Source organism: Hypanus sabinus, chromosome 8 (genome assembly GCF_030144855.1).
Source record: "Hypanus sabinus isolate sHypSab1 chromosome 8, sHypSab1.hap1, whole genome shotgun sequence".
NCBI classification, from domain to species: Eukaryota; Metazoa; Chordata; class Chondrichthyes; order Myliobatiformes; family Dasyatidae; genus Hypanus; species Hypanus sabinus.
In genome coordinates, this window is record NC_082713.1 from 67,519,744 (window position 1) to 67,536,802 (window position 17,059).

At 38.2% G+C, this 17,059-nt stretch overlaps 1 protein-coding gene across 4 annotated transcripts in view; it reads left to right on the forward strand.

Annotated features, from left to right (window-relative positions):
- diaph2 (diaphanous-related formin 2) overlaps positions 1-17,059 on the forward strand; it is a 615,614-nt gene that overhangs the window by 367,759 nt on the left and 230,796 nt on the right. For all 4 annotated transcript variants that reach the window (XM_059977309.1, XM_059977314.1, XM_059977312.1 and 1 more), the window contains one exon: positions 9,385-9,514. In XM_059977309.1, the coding sequence (XP_059833292.1) occupies positions 9,385-9,514 (130 nt within the window). The remainder of the gene's footprint in view (positions 1-9,384; positions 9,515-17,059) is intronic.

Genomic DNA, 17,059 nt, shown 5'->3' on the forward strand with positions numbered 1-17,059 from the left:
GGAGTGCCAGAGGACGAGAGGTGACCTGATAAAGGTGTACAAGATAATGACAGGCATTGATCGTGTGGATAGCCAGAGGCTGAAATGGCTGGCACGAGACGGCAAAGTTTTAAAGTGCTTAGAAGTAGATACAGAGGAGATGTCAGGGGTAATTTTTTTACGCAGAGGGTGGTGATTGCGTGGAATGGGCTGCCGGCGACCGTGGTGGATGTGGGAACAATAGGGTCTTTTAAGAGACTCCTGGTTGGATACATGGAGCTTAGAAAAATAGAGGGCTATGGGTAAGCCTAGGTAGTTCTAAGGTAAGGACATGTTTGGCACAGCTTTGTGGGCCAAAGGGCCTGTATTGTGCCATTGGTTTTCTATGTTTCTATTCCTAACATTATTGGAGGGGTCCATGGAACCCAGGTTGGGAATCCCTGTTTTAAAGGCTCCTTAAGGAAATGATTTGGGAGATGTAGAATAATTAAAGCAGCACAAGAAAAGACTATTTCCTCTTTAAGTCATAGGGCTACACTGTACAAAATAGGTTCTTTGTACACAGTGTTCATCCTCATTATTAAGCAAGCAGGTTTATTCATTTAGCACTTTTCAAACGTGGCAGTTCAAAGTGATTTACCTATTTCTGCTCTTGTATCTTCTGGTTTTATGGTCTTATTGAAGTGCTTGGTAAGATACTTAAGTAATGAGCATATCTATCTATAAAGCGCACCTCCACCCTTCCAGACCGTACATTTCAGAATCCAGCCATACTGTTGGTGAATAAAGTTCCTGCTGAGATTCCCAACTAAACCTCTCACATTTTAGCCGAATCCACATTAAATCAGTGTTCCATGTTGGACGTTGTTAAAGGCCTTACTGAAGTCCATTTAAACCACATCCACTGCACCATGCTCATCAAATTATTTTGTCTTCTCTTCAAAGAATTCAACAAAATTATTCAGGCGGGTTCTCCACTAACAAAGGCATATATACTATCTTTTATTAACCCTTACCATTCCTAATTGAGGAAGAATTTGAGAGATAGTATCAATTTATTAAGTGTAAATTAATACCTATCTCTCTGATCTGATATTTTCCCCAATTAGAAAGACCTTTAATTGCATGCTTTAAACTTGCTCTCCTTGAAAAAAGTTAACATATTTGCTACTGTCCAGTCATTTATTAGTTCACCTGTGGCCAGCAAAGATTTAAAAGTTCAGATCCCCAGAAATTGCCTTTGCATGTCGTGATAACTTGGAAACAGTTTGTCAAGCCTAAGAGAATTATCCACTTATAGACTCTAAGATATCCAGTGGCTTTTTAATGAAATCATGTTTTCAGATGTCACCACCCCTCTCCCTGAGTTCTCCAATGACAACATCCTTCTCCTTAATGAATGCAAGTAAGAAGTATTCTTGTAAAATGATTTGGGATTTTCCTTGATCTTGCTTGTCAGTGATATTTCATGCATTCAACTTTAGGATCAGAATCGTGTTTATTATCACTGGTATGTGTCATAAAATTTGTTAACTTTGCAGCAGCAGTTCAATGTAATACATAATATAGAAGATTTAAAAAATGATAAAATAATCATAAATAAATAAGTAAATGAATTACAGTATATGTATATTGAATAGATTAAAGATCGTGCAAAAAACTAATAACATATATATTTAAAAAGTGAAGTAGTGTCCAAGGGTTCAATGTCCATTTAGGTATCGGATGGCAGAGGAGAAGAAGCTGTTCCTGAATCGCTGAGTGTGTGCCTTTAGGCTTCTGTACCTCCTACCTGATGGTAACAGTGAGAAAAGGGTGTGCCCTGGGTGCTGGAGGTCCTTAATGATAGATGCTGCCTTTCTGAGACAATGCTGCTTGAAGATGTCCTGGTTACTTTGTAGGCTAGTACCCAAGATGGAGCTGACTAGATTTACAACCCTATGCAGCTTATTTCAGTCCTATGCAGTAGTCCCCCCATACCAGACGTTGATGCAGCCTGTCAGAATGCTCTCCACAGTACATCTATAGAAGATTTTGAATGTATTTGTTGACATAGCAAATCTCTTCAGACTCCTAATGAAGTATAGTTACTCTCTTGCCTTGTTTATAACTGCAATGATATGTTGGGACCAGGTTAGATCTCTGAGATCTTGACACCTAGGAACTTGAAACTGCTCACTCTCTCCACTTCTGATCTCTCTATGAGGATTGGTATGTGTTCCTTCGTCTTACCCTTCCTGAAGTCCACAATCAGCTCTTTCATCTTACTGACATTGAGTGCCAGATTGTTGCTGCAACATCATTCCACTAGTTGGCATATCTCCTGTAGGCCCTCTCGTCATTATATGCAACTCTACCAACAATGGTTGTATCATCAGCAAAGTTATAGATGGTATTTGAGCTACGCCTGGCCACTTAGTCATGGATATATAGAGAGTAGAGCAGTGGGCTAAGCACACACCCATGAGGTGCGCCAGTGTTGACCGTCAGTGAGGAGGATATGTTATCACCAATCTGCACAGACTGTGGTCTTCCGCTTAGGAAGTTGAGGATCTGATTGCAGAGGGAGGTACTGAGGCCCAGGTTCTGCAACTTCTCAGTCAGGATTGTGAAAATGATGGTATGAAACCCTCCTAATTTCTTTTTTAAAGGATCCTTATGCAACTTTTGCACGGAAGACCCTTTCCAGATTTCAGTTGTCTATACCGTCTGTAAGCTTCCTTTTTTAAATTCAGTCCTCGATTTTCCTTGACATCAGGGACTGCTATTCTTAACTTTCACTATTGCAGGACAAGAATGGAACTGAGCTGATATCATTCCACTTTTGATTACTCTAATTTCTCAGGTATAGATTTATCTGCAATTAGCTGCTGGCAGTCTACTATCGCCATGTCCTATCTTACAAAAATAGGATTGTTCTTTCTCCAATTCAGGTCTTAAATTTTAGCACCATCATTTCATCTTGAAATTTATAGAACAGTGCGGTGCAGGAATAGGCCCATCATCTCACCAGCTGTGTTGACCATGATGCCAGTCTAAACTAATCCCCTCTGTCAGTACTAGGTTTGTATCCCTCAACTCCCTACCTGTTCATGTGTCTTGTCTAAATGCCTCTTAAACGCTGTTACTGTATCTGCTTTTACCACCTGTCCTGGCAGCGCATTCCAGTCACCTACCACATTCTGTGTATATATAAAAAACACCTGCCTCACACATCTCCTTTAAACTTTCTCCCTTTTACCTTTAACCTATGCCCTTGAGTATTTGACATTTTCCCCCTCTGTGACTAAAGACTCACGATTAAGTCTCTTACTAATGCTTTTCATAATGATATATACGTAATTCCCTGGTTAAGATTTCTGCTGCTATGGTATCCTGCTAGTAAGAATGTAAAAGCCTAGTAAGGCTTCAGCTAAAGATAAGGAGTAATGTTGTTCAACTTAGAATTGTTGTGTCTGCCATTCAGGATTGTCTTAGTATGTATTGTAACATTCTGCCCAGTGGAACATCCAAGAGTGCTGGGTGGGAGCAGATTTCAGAAGGACTGTAGTCAAGTTTGGGTTTTTAGTAGGAGCTGCAGAGTGGGGGACAGGGAAGATGCCGCAAAGTGGCTATCAAAAAGAGTTCCTGTTGTAAGAATTGCTTTGTGCAGATGAATGGCTCTGAGGAGAAAAGGCCATTACTGCTGAGAGAGCCAATTTGTTCGAGATGGTCTTTGGACTGTGACAGGTGCAATCACGCAGACTGTGGCGATTCAGCATGTGAGGAAACCGATACACCCGACTACTCCAGAAATGAGCTCCAATGTTTATGTGCACATTTAGACTGGCTTAGCTGTAATAGGCCCTTCCAGTTTTCTTCTTTTTCTGTACTGTTAAATTTCAAAGTTTGGTAAATATATTTCTTTATGATCTGTTAATTTCCTTGTGAACAATAACTTTGCATGAAGCAGTATTTATACAGCAATCACTACAATTCATATTTCTCCCCAGAACATCCCAACTTTCCTGTTTGGTTGAACCCCAAATTATACAGTCCCTAGACATATATTGCTTATGAAAAGAGGCCTTCTCACTGCTGAGTTACGTGGCCATTAGCAGAGCTAGCTGACGAGCGAAGTTTGTATACAAGCCCAGTGAGAGGATTGTTTATACTTTTATCATTTTATTTTATAAGGTCAGCCTCCGATGCTCCAGAGAAAATCATTAAAGTTTATACAACCTCTTACGGCTAATGCTCTCTAATTCAGACCTCTTTCTTTTCTGTACCATTTCCAAAGCCTTCGCATCCTTCATGTAATGGGGACAAGAACTGTGCACAGCATTCCAAATGAAAATTTCTTGACTCCTTAACTCGGTTCTACTTGTGAAGGCTGGCATGCCTTTATCACCTGATCTACTTGTGTTAACGCTTTCAGTGAATTATGGACTTCAGTCCAAAGATCTGTACATCAGTGTTCCTTAAGTCTGAAACTGCTGATGTCCTGGTATTTTCACACACAACAATCTCCAAAGAGTTTACTGGAATGGTGTGAAAAACAATAAAAACATCTGGTGAACACCAGTTCTGTGGATGACAATGTATATGCTTTCAGTGGCCACTTTATTAAGTATGTCCTGCACCTAATAGAGTGAACATTGTAAATATGTTTATGGTCTTCTGCTACTACATCCCACCCATTTCAAGGTTTGATGTGTTATGGGTTCAGAGATGTTCTTCCGCACAACACACTATTGTAATGAATGTGTGGTTATTTGAGCTATTGTCAATTCCTGTCAGCCTGAACCTGCCTCTTGACTTTTCCTCTCATTAACAAGGTGCTTTTACCCATGGAATTGCCTCTCACTGAATTTTTTTTTTGTTTTTCACACCATTCACTCTAAACTTGAGATTGTTTGTGAAATTTCCGGTATTTTCTAAGATACTTAAACCACCCTGTCAACAATCAATCCATGGTCAGTCACTCAGACCACATTTCTTCCCAATTCTGATGTTTGATCTGAAGAACAACTGAGCCTCGTGACCTTGTCTGCATGCTTTTAATCATTAAGTTGCTGCTATGTGATTGGCTGCGTAGATTAACAAGTAAGTGTGCAGGTGTACCTAATAAAGTGACCACTGAGTGTACACTAACAAACACGCACACACATGGGTGCACAAGCATGGAAGGCAGATGCAATGTTAGCATTCATTTTGAGAGGACTAGAATATGAAAGCAAGAAGATAAAGCTGAAGCTTTAAAAGACATTGGTCAGAGTACTGTGCACATCTTTGGGACCCTTATCTAAGAAAGGATGTACTGGGATTAAGAGGGTCCAGAGGTTAGTCCATGAGAATGATCCTGGGAATGAAGGTATTAATGTATGAAGAGCATTTGATGGCTATGGGCCTGCACTCACTGCACTTTTGAAGGATGAGGGTGGCGTCTTATTGAAACTTAATGAATATTGAAAGTCCTAGATAGAGTGGACGTGGAGAGGATGTTTCCTATTGTGATGGAGTCTCGGACCAGAGGGCACAGCTTCAGAATATAAGGACGTCCCTTTAGAAAAGAGGTGAATTTTATTAGCCAAAGTGTGATGAATATGTGGAATTCATTGCCACAGATGACTGTGGAGGCAACGTCTTTGGGTATAGTTAAAGCACAGGTAGATATGTTCTTGATTAGCAAGGGTGTCAAAGGCTACGGGGTGAAGGCAGCAGAATGAGGTTGAGAGGGATCATAAACCAGCCAGGATGGAATGGTGGAGCAGACTCGATGGGTTGAATGGCTGAATTCTGCTCCTGGGTCTCATGGTCTTTTAGTTTTATATGTATACTTAACAGGAACACGTAGATCAGAGCACTGATCCTTGCAGTTGATCTTTACACCACATCACAGCCATACAATCAGGAACAAACACCTCTCTACCACTACCCTGTGTCTTCTACAACCAGTCCAGTTTTGCATCCAATTTATCAACATACCACGGATCCCACGTGACTTAATCTTTTGGACCAGCCCAATCACGTGGGACATTGTCAAATGTCTTACTAAAGTCCATGTAGGCAAAATCCACTGCCGACATGGACCTAATTAACCTTTACTATTAACTTCCTCAAAAAACTGATTAATCGATTAAAGTTGATTAATTTTGTGAAACAAGACCTTCCCTTGTAAAAAGCCATGTTAACTATTCTTAGTGAGTCTGATATATTTGACCTCTAATTTAGCAACAGGTTTTTTTTGGACTCTGGATCTGAGACAGAGAGAGGGAGAAAGAGAACTGTGCATTCACTATATGTGTCATCCTCCTCCAGACATCTGTAGTGGACTATACTCTGACATTACAGGGGTAGTTGCTTTCCTAGAAAACATTATCATTATTTTCTATGATGCAAAGCTATGTCATCAATACATTCATCAATGTGGCAGGCGGGCAGGGCTCTTGTGGTGTCCCTGACTTTCGATGGATGTTGATATCGTAGGGTGGTATCATGGTTTTGCATATATGGACTGTGGACTTTTTCAGGTTTACATTTTTTACGTTCTGTGTTTTTTATTACTCGTTCCTCTTCTGTTTTGTTGTGCAAGGGGAGAGTGCTTGGCACTTGATGTTCTGCTGTGTTCTCTTAGTTTTTTTTGTGTGAGGAGGGGTGGTTTTTTGGGGGTTCAAGTTCCTGTTCCATTTTGTGTGAGGCAGAAGTGGGATTTTGGAGATTAATAATTGGAATGACATTCTTTTTTTTGTGCAGGAGAGGGGGTGGGGTTGATGTATCTCTCTAAATGAGTTCAATGTTTTTTTCTTTGTTTTGTGTATAAGGATACAGGCTTTGATGATAAATAAACCTTTGAACACAGGCTGAATAAAATATTCTGCTTCTTTATTTACTTTTTTTCTCCACATATATTCTGTGAGAGCATATTTTCATTCCATATATCAAATTTGTGAATTCTGTGAAGGTGAATTTGCCAATTTGCCATAGTGCAGGGGTTACTTGTACAGGATTAGCAGTTCATTTTATTTGTAGCATTTTAACCTGAAACCTGTGTACTGTAAGGAGAAGAATAGCACGTTCTGAGAGCCACACTGCACATTGTGATAGCATTTAAAGCAAGAGCTACATGTTTCTTGACTGTTCATTTCAATGCTTCTGTATTGATAAGCAACTTGAACCTTAGCTTGATAGGAACAAATGACTAAGGAATACATTTATGTTAGATGCTAATCTGGATTGCTGCAGGCCATCAAATTATCTATAACACCGTCTTTAAAATAACAGGTAAATAAATTAGTGACATACCAATTTATGTAACTACAGTTTTGCACAATTGGGATTTTGTTGCAGTCCTTAGTAACTGATTTACAAAGATATGATATAACAAGTTAATGAAATGTATAATGATTTTGTAATGGAAACAATATATGAATGTAGATTATGCTTGTTTTATGGGAATCATGGGAATAAGATCTGAATAATTAAACATTATTTCAAAGATATATTGATCTCAACAAAGTATAATACACCATGTCAAATCCCATATAAATCAATAAGGTGAAGTGTGTATGATCAGTACACATAAAAATATTATCCTTTATGCTGCCAGACATGGCGGTGACACATGAGAATATAAAGCATAGTCTGAGTTGAAGATTCTCATGAAGGTCAACATAATGTATTGTTGAGGGAGGAGAAGAGTTTTAGCAGCCCTATGTTGAGGGAATTGATACAACTTCCTGGATTTGGAATTTTATCGTATTGTGTATAAATGCAGCTGAATAAGATGCATAAAAAAAGACACAACTGTTTCAAAAATATATGTACAGGAAATACTGCAAACAGCAATTCATAGTGAAAAAGATGTTTTAAATGTTCGTTGATAGAAACTACAAAAATCTTAAGGAATAATTCTGTTTGTGGAAGCAGAGATCATACCTCTTCAGGAAGCTATGATGGTGGTAGAAGATGTTTACATTTTGCAATTTAGGGATAAATTTACAAATTACATTTGTCTACTCCAAATAATGGCTTTACCCTAGATTGGACATTGGGAGTGAAGGTCAGCAATTACTGCTGTCTTCTTTACCTCCTATCTTTCATTTTAGTGAAAAACAAACCTTGTGGAACTGGCTGACCTCCAGAAACTAATTCAGAAGACAGCCCCTCACAAACAAGCGAAAATCTGTAGATGCTGGAAATCCAGCCAAAGGGTTTCAGCTCGAAACATCAACTGCACTCTTTCCCATAGATTCTGCCTTGCCTGCTGTTCTAACATTTTGTGTGTGTTGCATAATAGAACCACATTTCCTAACCGCTCCCCCCCCCACCCTGAATGCCTAATTTGATAACACATTCATAATGTTGAACCTAAAGATTATCTGGATTTTCAGAACGTAATTAATAAACGACAGACTGCTTTCTACAAATTGCTAAGTCTATGGTTGGATTTATCATAGAAAACAGAAAAAGGGAATTTTTTTTTAGAGAAATTCTAAAAAGGATCTAAGCATGAGGGGTTAAATAGGGTAAATGCAAGCAGACTTTTTCCATGGAGGTTGGGTGAGACTACAACTAGAGATCATAGGTTAAAGGTAAAATATTTAAGGACAGCCTTGGGAGGGAACTATTTCACTCAGAGGGTAGTGTGGAATGAACTGTGAGGAAAGTTCAATTATTCATGAGGGAACTGTTAATTGTGGGTGGAATATTACTTGAATTTAATTTCAAATTTGGCAGCAATTTATTTTTGAATCTCAATTCAAATCAGGGTAGGACTTGCACATTGAATGGTAGGGCACTGAAAAGTGCAGTTAGAACAAAAAGATCCGGGAATATAGATCCCTAATTCCTTGACTGTGCTGTCAACAGTTAGATAGAGCAATAAAGGGAGTTTTTGGTATATTAGCCTTCGTATCTGAGATTATTTTGTACAAAAGTAGCACCCACAAAATGCTGGCAGAACAACATTTTGTATACAGTTCTGGTCTTCTACCTACAGGAAGGATATCAATAAGATTGAAACAGTTCTGAGAAAATTTACAAGGATGTGATCAGGACTTGAGGACCAGAGTTACAGGTAAAGGTTGAATGTGTTAGGACTTTTTTCCCCTGAAGCATAAGAGAATTGAGGGGTGATTTGATAGAGGTATACAAAATAATGAGGGTTATAGAGAGGGTAAATGCAAGTAGTCTTTTTCCACTGCAGTTAGGTGACACTAGAACTGGAGGTCATGGACTAAGGGTGAAAGGTGAAATATTAAAGGGAAATCTAAAGGGGAGCAAGCGATGCAAGTGCAGAATGAACTACCAGTGGAAATGGTAGATGTGGGTTCAATTGCAACTTTTAAGAAAAATTTGGATAAGTACTGTATGTAGATGGAGGTGAGAGTTTAATGGAGAATATCTTATTGTTTTCTTGTACAGCTTAAAGACACCAAGTCAGTTGACCAGAAGGCAACACTGATGCACTTTTTAGCAGAGATTACAGAAGAGAAGTATCCAGACATCTTGAAATTCACAGATGAAATAATCCACACAGAAAGTGCAAGCAAAGGTATGTCTATGACAGAAATGGTGCTTGTTACATTATAATGATGGAATTCAGAGAAGAACTTTTAAAAGCATTTTAATGGTGAATGTTAAAATAAAGCTCTCCCTGAACAGTTTAACCAGAAAATCTTGTTACCTACCACATTATGCTGGAGTTTAATATAGACATCTATAGATAAGCTATATGAACACTCAACCTAAATGGCTCTATTACAGTAAGTGAGTTTCTCAAGTGTGTAGTTAACGTGGTTGCTTTGCTCACTTCGCCAGAGCAGCACTGAAACAAAGTAGGTATATAAATGTAGACATACTTGGGCAGAAAATATGTCAATGTTTTACATATTTCAAGTATCTTCGAAACAGTAAACAGAAATGTCTTTACTTTAAACTTTACTGTTTCTATACTGAATTATCCTCTGTGATACTCAGTACTTGTATTTTCAACCTTTACCATTGTATAGAAGTATTGTACTTTGCATTATTGTACATTATTATTTTTTATTTCTTATTTGACTGAAGTTCTTTAGAGCACATTACTACTAAAACACAGCTCATACATCATGCAACCACAATTGATTTACAGGTTAGGTTTGTTTTAAGATGTGGTACTCATTTGCCTGCTGGTTCTAAGCAGTTTCTTCAGTATGTGTATTAATGTTTCTGTATGTAGTTCGTTATGAAGTCATAACTTTTTGAAACTGTATTTTCTCTTTCTCCCCTGCTCTCTTCACTTTTCCCCATTACTTATCCATTAAACATAATCACTGCATACTCACAGATTTATCAGACTTGCCTTCATTATAAGTGTTTGAGTAAGTTACTGAATGGACATGGCTTTTTTTAAAGAAACTTCATTTTGCTTTCTTCAGCTAGTAAATGCACCCCTGCTTTTTAATGTAATCATGGCTATTTGTGTTTACATTCCATCCAATTTATTGCTCTGATAAAAATTAATTACATGGAAATCCAACAGAATTAGAAGCAGATGTGATCCCCATATGGGTATTCTAAGAAGGTAGAGATAAAATAAAAGAAGCATTACTAAGACCATAAGACATAACAGCAGAATTAGGCCATGCTCCATATTAGGTCTGCTTTGTCATTCGATCATGGCTGATTTTTTTCATTTTCCTGCCTTCTACCTGAAAATTTTGACACCCTTACTAATCAAGGACTTAACAGCCTCCGTTTTAAATGTACCCAGTGACTTGGCCTTCACAGTTGTCTGTGGCAGTGAATTCCATATATTTACCACTAGACTTACCCTAATCCTGGAAGCATCTTCTCCATGTTTATGCTATCTAGACCTTTTACCAGTAAGTATCTTTCGATGAGACCTCTCTCCTCATTCTTCTTAATTCCAGCGAGTACAGGCTCAGTGCCATTAAATGTTCCTCATTTGTTAGCCCTTTCATTCACAGCTTTTTGTAAGCCTGGTCTTTACCTTCTCCAGTGCCAGCGCATTCTTCCTTAGATACAAGGCCTCAAAATGTGGTCTGACCAATGCCTTAAAGCCTCAGCAGTAACATCCTTGCTTGTATTTTCTAGTCCTCTGGAAATAAATGCTAATATTGCAGTTGCCTTCCAACTCAACTCAATCTGCAACTGAACCTTCAGGGAATTCTGCACTAGGACTCCCAAATCCCTATGCATTTCTGATCTCTGAATTTGCTCCCCATTTAGAAAATAGTCTATATCTTTATTCTTTCTAACAAAGTGCATGATCATATACTTCCCATCTGTCACTTTCTTTGCCCATTCTCCTACTCTATCCATGTCTTTCTGCAGACTTCTTGCTTCCTCAACACTACCTGTCCCTCTGCCTATCTTTGTATCATCTGCAAACCTGGCCATAAAGCCACCAGTTCCATCATTGAGATCATTAACATATTGTGAAAAATAGTTGACCCAACTCTGACCCCTATAGAACACCACTCGTCACCAGCAGCCAACCAAGAAGGCCCCCTTTATTCCCACTTATTGCCTCCTGCCAATCAGCCAAAGCTCTATCATGTTAGTAGCTTTCCTATAATACTCTGACCTCTTATTTTAAGTAGCATTCTGTATGGCACCTTATCAAAGGCATTCTGATGGTCCAAGTTAACGATCTGCACTGACTCTCCTTTGTCTATTCTGCCTGTTATTTCCTCAAAGAATTCCAAATGATTTATCTGGCAAAATCTTGCTAAAGGAAATCATGCTGTCTCTGGCCTTTTTTATCATGTGCCTCCAAATACACTGAATCCTTAACCTTGCCAACCACTGAAGTCAGGCTAACTGGCCCATAATTTCCTGTCTTTTTCCTGTCCTCCCTCACTTCAAGAGTGTCGTGACATTTATGATTTTGCAGATTCTAATGATTCTTCAAAGATCATTACTACCTCCAGAATCTCTTCAGCTACCTAGTCTGTCTGATCCTAGTGACTTTCTGCCTTCAGAGCTTTCAGCTTCTCGGACATCTTCTCCTTAGTAATAGCAACTATACTAACTTACCCCCCCCCCCCACATTCAAATTTCTGGCATGTTGCTAATGTCTTCCGCAGGGAAAACCTATGCAAGATACTTATTCTGTTTGTCCGCCATTTTTTTTTACTTCCTCCTTACTGCTTCTCTAGCATCATTTTCCAGCGGTCTCATGTCCGCTGTTAACTCTCTTTTGTTCTTTATACATCTGAAATAACTTATAGTCTTCTCCATTTATATTATTGTTTGGCTTACTTTCCTGTTTAATTTTTTTCTCTCTTTGTTTTTTTTATTTGCCTTTGTCGGTCTTTAAACACTTCCAATCCTTGAGCTTCCCATTAACTTTTTCTGTATTGTATGAGTCCTAAGATGTCCCAAACTTAGGCATCATGTAGACTTTGCAGACTTCAAGATTCTCAGTCCTTGCGACAGGATTGTGTTTATTCTGCTGACTATAGTATCCCCAACTACAGCTACATTTCTTTTCTCTTCCCCCCTCTTGAGTTGCTCCCTGATTCACAGTGCTGTGGTTTGGTTGCTCATTCTTCCTGCAACCCCCACTCTCAGCCTCATGGGCAGAAACAATCTCAGACGTGTGAGGCAAGCTCAAAGGCTGAGGTTTTGCTAGCACTCCCTCTTAGATTCCCCCTATCTGCCTCACTTGCAGTCACACCCTCAAGTCTCTGACCGCGGACAGAATTTGAAGTGGTTTAATCTAATGAGTGTGACCATCTCCTCAAATCCAAGGTCCAGGTGACTCTTCCCCCTCCCTGTGCATCATAGTGTTTGAAGCTCAGATTCCATATCATTAACTTTCAGCCTGAGTTCCTTGAGAAACCAACACTTGTTGCAGATATGGTCACCGGGAACCACAGTGGGGTCCACCAGCTCCTACATCGTGCAGCTACTACATGTCACCAGATCCTGCATCTCTATTTATTTACTTGTAATTTGGTATTTTTTTAGTTACATAAAAAAAATACCTTGCCTATTCATACATGCTACCCACCTGTACCTCCTTGCTGAAGCCTCAGACTCCTACACTGGCCCACTCACACAGTGGCTTCTCCAGAATGGCCTCCGGAATCTTGAAAGACTTTGCAACAAAGGATCAGTAGGTAACTGACAGTACACTCGTATTTCAGAAAGGATGGAGAACATGTCCAGTGAAGTATAGAGCAGCCACTTAAACATGAATAAAGTAAAAGACAATTGAGTTTGTACAAAAAAGAAAACAAACACTAACTGCATGCCTATGCCTATACATTTAATTGCATGGAATCAACCTTTAAGTATTATCCACACAACTACAAAATAAATAAGAGTCGGATCCTGTGAGTTGAATGAAGATCGTGATTTTTCTTTGAGTTCTCCACATGTTTCAGCAGAGTGGAGATGTGCCTAGGTATCAAATGATATGAAATGGACTTCTGGATGTCACCCACAATTTTCATTTTTGCAGTTCTTCCCAGCACCTTCTTAAACTGGTCTTGCTGAAGCATATATTCATAATGTTTCTGGCTTGCTTAAGTTTTACTTAAAGGAGATCTGCCTAAACTTGTGGAATTCAGCCAGGTAATCCTACAAGCAGCCTACATTAATGAGAGACATGTTCAGCCCTCTTCACGGTCTTCACAACTACCTCAGATACCTCCAACCCAGCATTGCTTGTGACCCAGGCCTGACTCTCCCATCCTCTAAAAATCCCAAATCCCTAATTCAACAAATCTACATCTTCCTCTGCTCATGCTCTATAATCTTTCCTTGAAATATTCGCCTTAAGCACCATTCTCTACATTTTTCACTAAACTTTGTGGCTGAACCTTGACGAGCCATCCTAAATAGTTAACAGGTAGAGTAGACAAGGACAGTGAAGTACATTTAATTTATTCATAATTCTAAAAGACATTCAATGATATTACATGAAATATATATTAATAAATAATTCATAAATCACACATATCTCAGACAGAGTAATAGTAGAATGTGTGGATTCACTACATTACCGAAAGTGAACTGAAGGAGTAAACTGAGATAGAGGGTGGGAACAAGGATTCCTCTTTTGATTCAGTACAAAAGTCAATTTCTTTTGTACAGATGGACTAGTCAAATATGAGAATATTTGACATACTGTTTAGCAAAATAATTTTCTTTCAGTTTTACTCCCTAATTTGGGGAACCTAGACGAGGGTATCAACAATAATTATTGTGCGTAATTCTGTGAACTTACCCTAGTTTAAAGTGGTGACCATACAGTTTGTTGTTGCTGACTTGAAGGATTTAGGAAAGAGAGAAAGGAAGTACAATGATATTGGGCCTGTCTTTGTAACCACCAAGCATACTGATGTCCTGTATTCCTGAAGTATTTGATGTCAGTCTTGGAAAATAAAAGTTTAGGAACAACACTAGCTGAATTTAGGACTCATGGTATTCCAAAAGAGCAACAGTTAAGTATTATGGACTAACATAATCCTTTTGGAATATTCAAACTGGCCATATATCCTTACTTACCTAAATTGCAGCATTGTTTGCTGGAGTTTCCAATTATTGATTCACATCAAAATGGCATAAGAATGTTATATGCTGTAACCAAACATCCACTTCTCAGGGCATGTGATTTGCTGCAGGTGCTGTAAAGCCGATGCCATTTTGAGTTCTTTGGATGATCGTAGACCTTATTAAAAATATAAATTAGATATTTAAGTGCAAAATAGCTAATTTCACAATTACTTTTGTGCTATGAAAAAGCGAACAAGCAGATTTAATTTTCATTGGACAAATTCAAATCAGTCTTTATTTCTTATGAAATGTTAAAAATGCTAACATGGTCTTTTGGAAATCGGTGTGTCTTCAAAAAAAATTGAGGTATGCAACTATTTACTAAGATGGGATTAACTGAAGTGTTATATTAAATAGTTGTAGTGCAGTTCAGTTTTTGCCGAATCAATTATAATAATGTACACTCATTTTCTCAAACAGCCTAATCAAAATTCAGTGAGCTATAGATTCTTTTCTCTAGTTCACTGAACATCCTATCCTTAAGGATGTAAAAAAAAATGCGAAGCACTTTTGAATTAATGGGCACAGTGTTACGGGTTTTCCTGTGTATTTCTGACAAAGTTGGACCCATCTGGCTAATATAACACTGGGGTGGATGTTGTAACTCTAACCACAACTGTTTCCCCTCCACCTACTGTCACATGCCATATCAATGATATGTAAGCTTAAAATTACTTTTGTTTCTTTGGCATAGCCTCAATGAAATCATAAATAAGGGCTCTTTCATATTCCTGTCTAATTTTAGTCATTCAAAAGCAAGGCGCTGGAGATGTTGGAAATTTGAAATAGAAACAGCAAATTGTACCGTATCATATTTGGAGAGTGTGTGTGAGAGAGAGAGATGGAATAGATAATTTTTTGGGTCAAGCACCTGTCGTGAAACTTTGATGAAAGGCCTTTATCCTAAAATGTTGACTCTTAATTGAAGGAAGCATTTTGAATTATCAGTAATGTGTAGAGAAATGTAACACAACAAGTGGAAGGATACGGAGAGTTATGGAAGAAGAGGCCTTTGGAGTTTTTGGCCACATATCCTTCAAGGTTGATCAGCTGATAGCATCCATTGTGCTTTCCTCAGCAGATGAAGTGTGAGTATTCAAGCAGTGAGCTAATGCCAAAACTTTATGGAGAACCATTTAGAACTCGAATACAGCATATAATTCTGTTCACTACACTGCAGGGAGGATGTGATTGTACTGCAGAGGGTGCTGACAAATGTTACACGTCTGAATTGTTTTTTATTGGAGCAGAAGATAAAAGATCTTATTCCTTTATTTAAGAATGACGAGTTTCAAGATGGCGACGTAAACATCTGCCTTTTAGGCGCTCTTCACTTTTCTAACTATAATCACCCTTTAATCAAATCTTTTCAAATTTAACCAAATGAGTTGATAGTTTCGATTGACTTTTTTTTTCCCTAAAACTATATTTGATCTAACTTTGCCGAGCTTAAAATGGCTACAAGTAAGAAATCGTCTAAGGAGCCTTTATCTATCGATGCAATTTCTAATCTTCTGGACGCTAAATTTGCAAGTTTGGAAAGCAAGCTGGAAAGTAAAATGGCAAGTTTGGAAGATAACCTGGAAAGTAAAATGACAAGTTTGGAAAACAAGCTTACCACGAAAATGTCTGAACTTGAAGGAGCTGTTAAATCGCTTGATACTAAGTTGCAGTCGCAGGCAACGGATATTCAGCGGCATGAAGATAAGTTGGAGACTCTTGAAAAATTAATTGTTGAAAAAGCATGTACACTTGAGGAGTTGGATAAGAAGGTACAAACGACTCTTAAAGTTGTAAATCAGCATAAGTTTAAAATTACTGATCTCGAAAATCGATCTCGCAGACAGAATTTGCGAATTATCGGGTTTTCCGAAAAAGTTGAGTCCGGTGATTTAACTGAATTTTTCTCTAAATTACTGTGGGAAATTTTCGGTGATGAAGGTTTGCAAACTAAACCTGTTATTGACCGTGCTCACAGAGTTGCGAGGTTTTTGTCTATGACTGATAAACCACGAGCGGTGATTGTTCGCCTTCATTATCCTCGTGAGAAAGAGCTTTTAATTCGATTAGCTCGTAAAAAAGGTATGATTTCTTACAATAACTTCAAATTTCGAATTGTTGAGGATTATTCTTATGAGGTTATGAGAGCCAGAATCGCTTTTAAACCAGTGATGGCAGAGATTTATTCGATTGGACTTAAACAAGTTTTAATGTATCCAGTGAAGCTTAGAATTACGCTGAGCGACAACAGTCAGCAAATTTTTAACACTCTGGAAGAAGCGAAGAAATTTGTTGAAGAATTTGGATCTTCTACTGCAACTTGAACTATGTGTTATGTGGAAAATTTTTCGGAGAGAGGATATCTTTCTATTTTAAGTTTTAACCTATGAAGCTGGGTTATAACTTGTTATTTTGATCTATGGGTCTGGTTTTTTTTTACTATCATCATTGTTTATAGATGTTCTTTTTAATTTTTATAATATCTTTTTTTTCTTTCTGTTTTGGTTATATACGTTTATATTTTGCA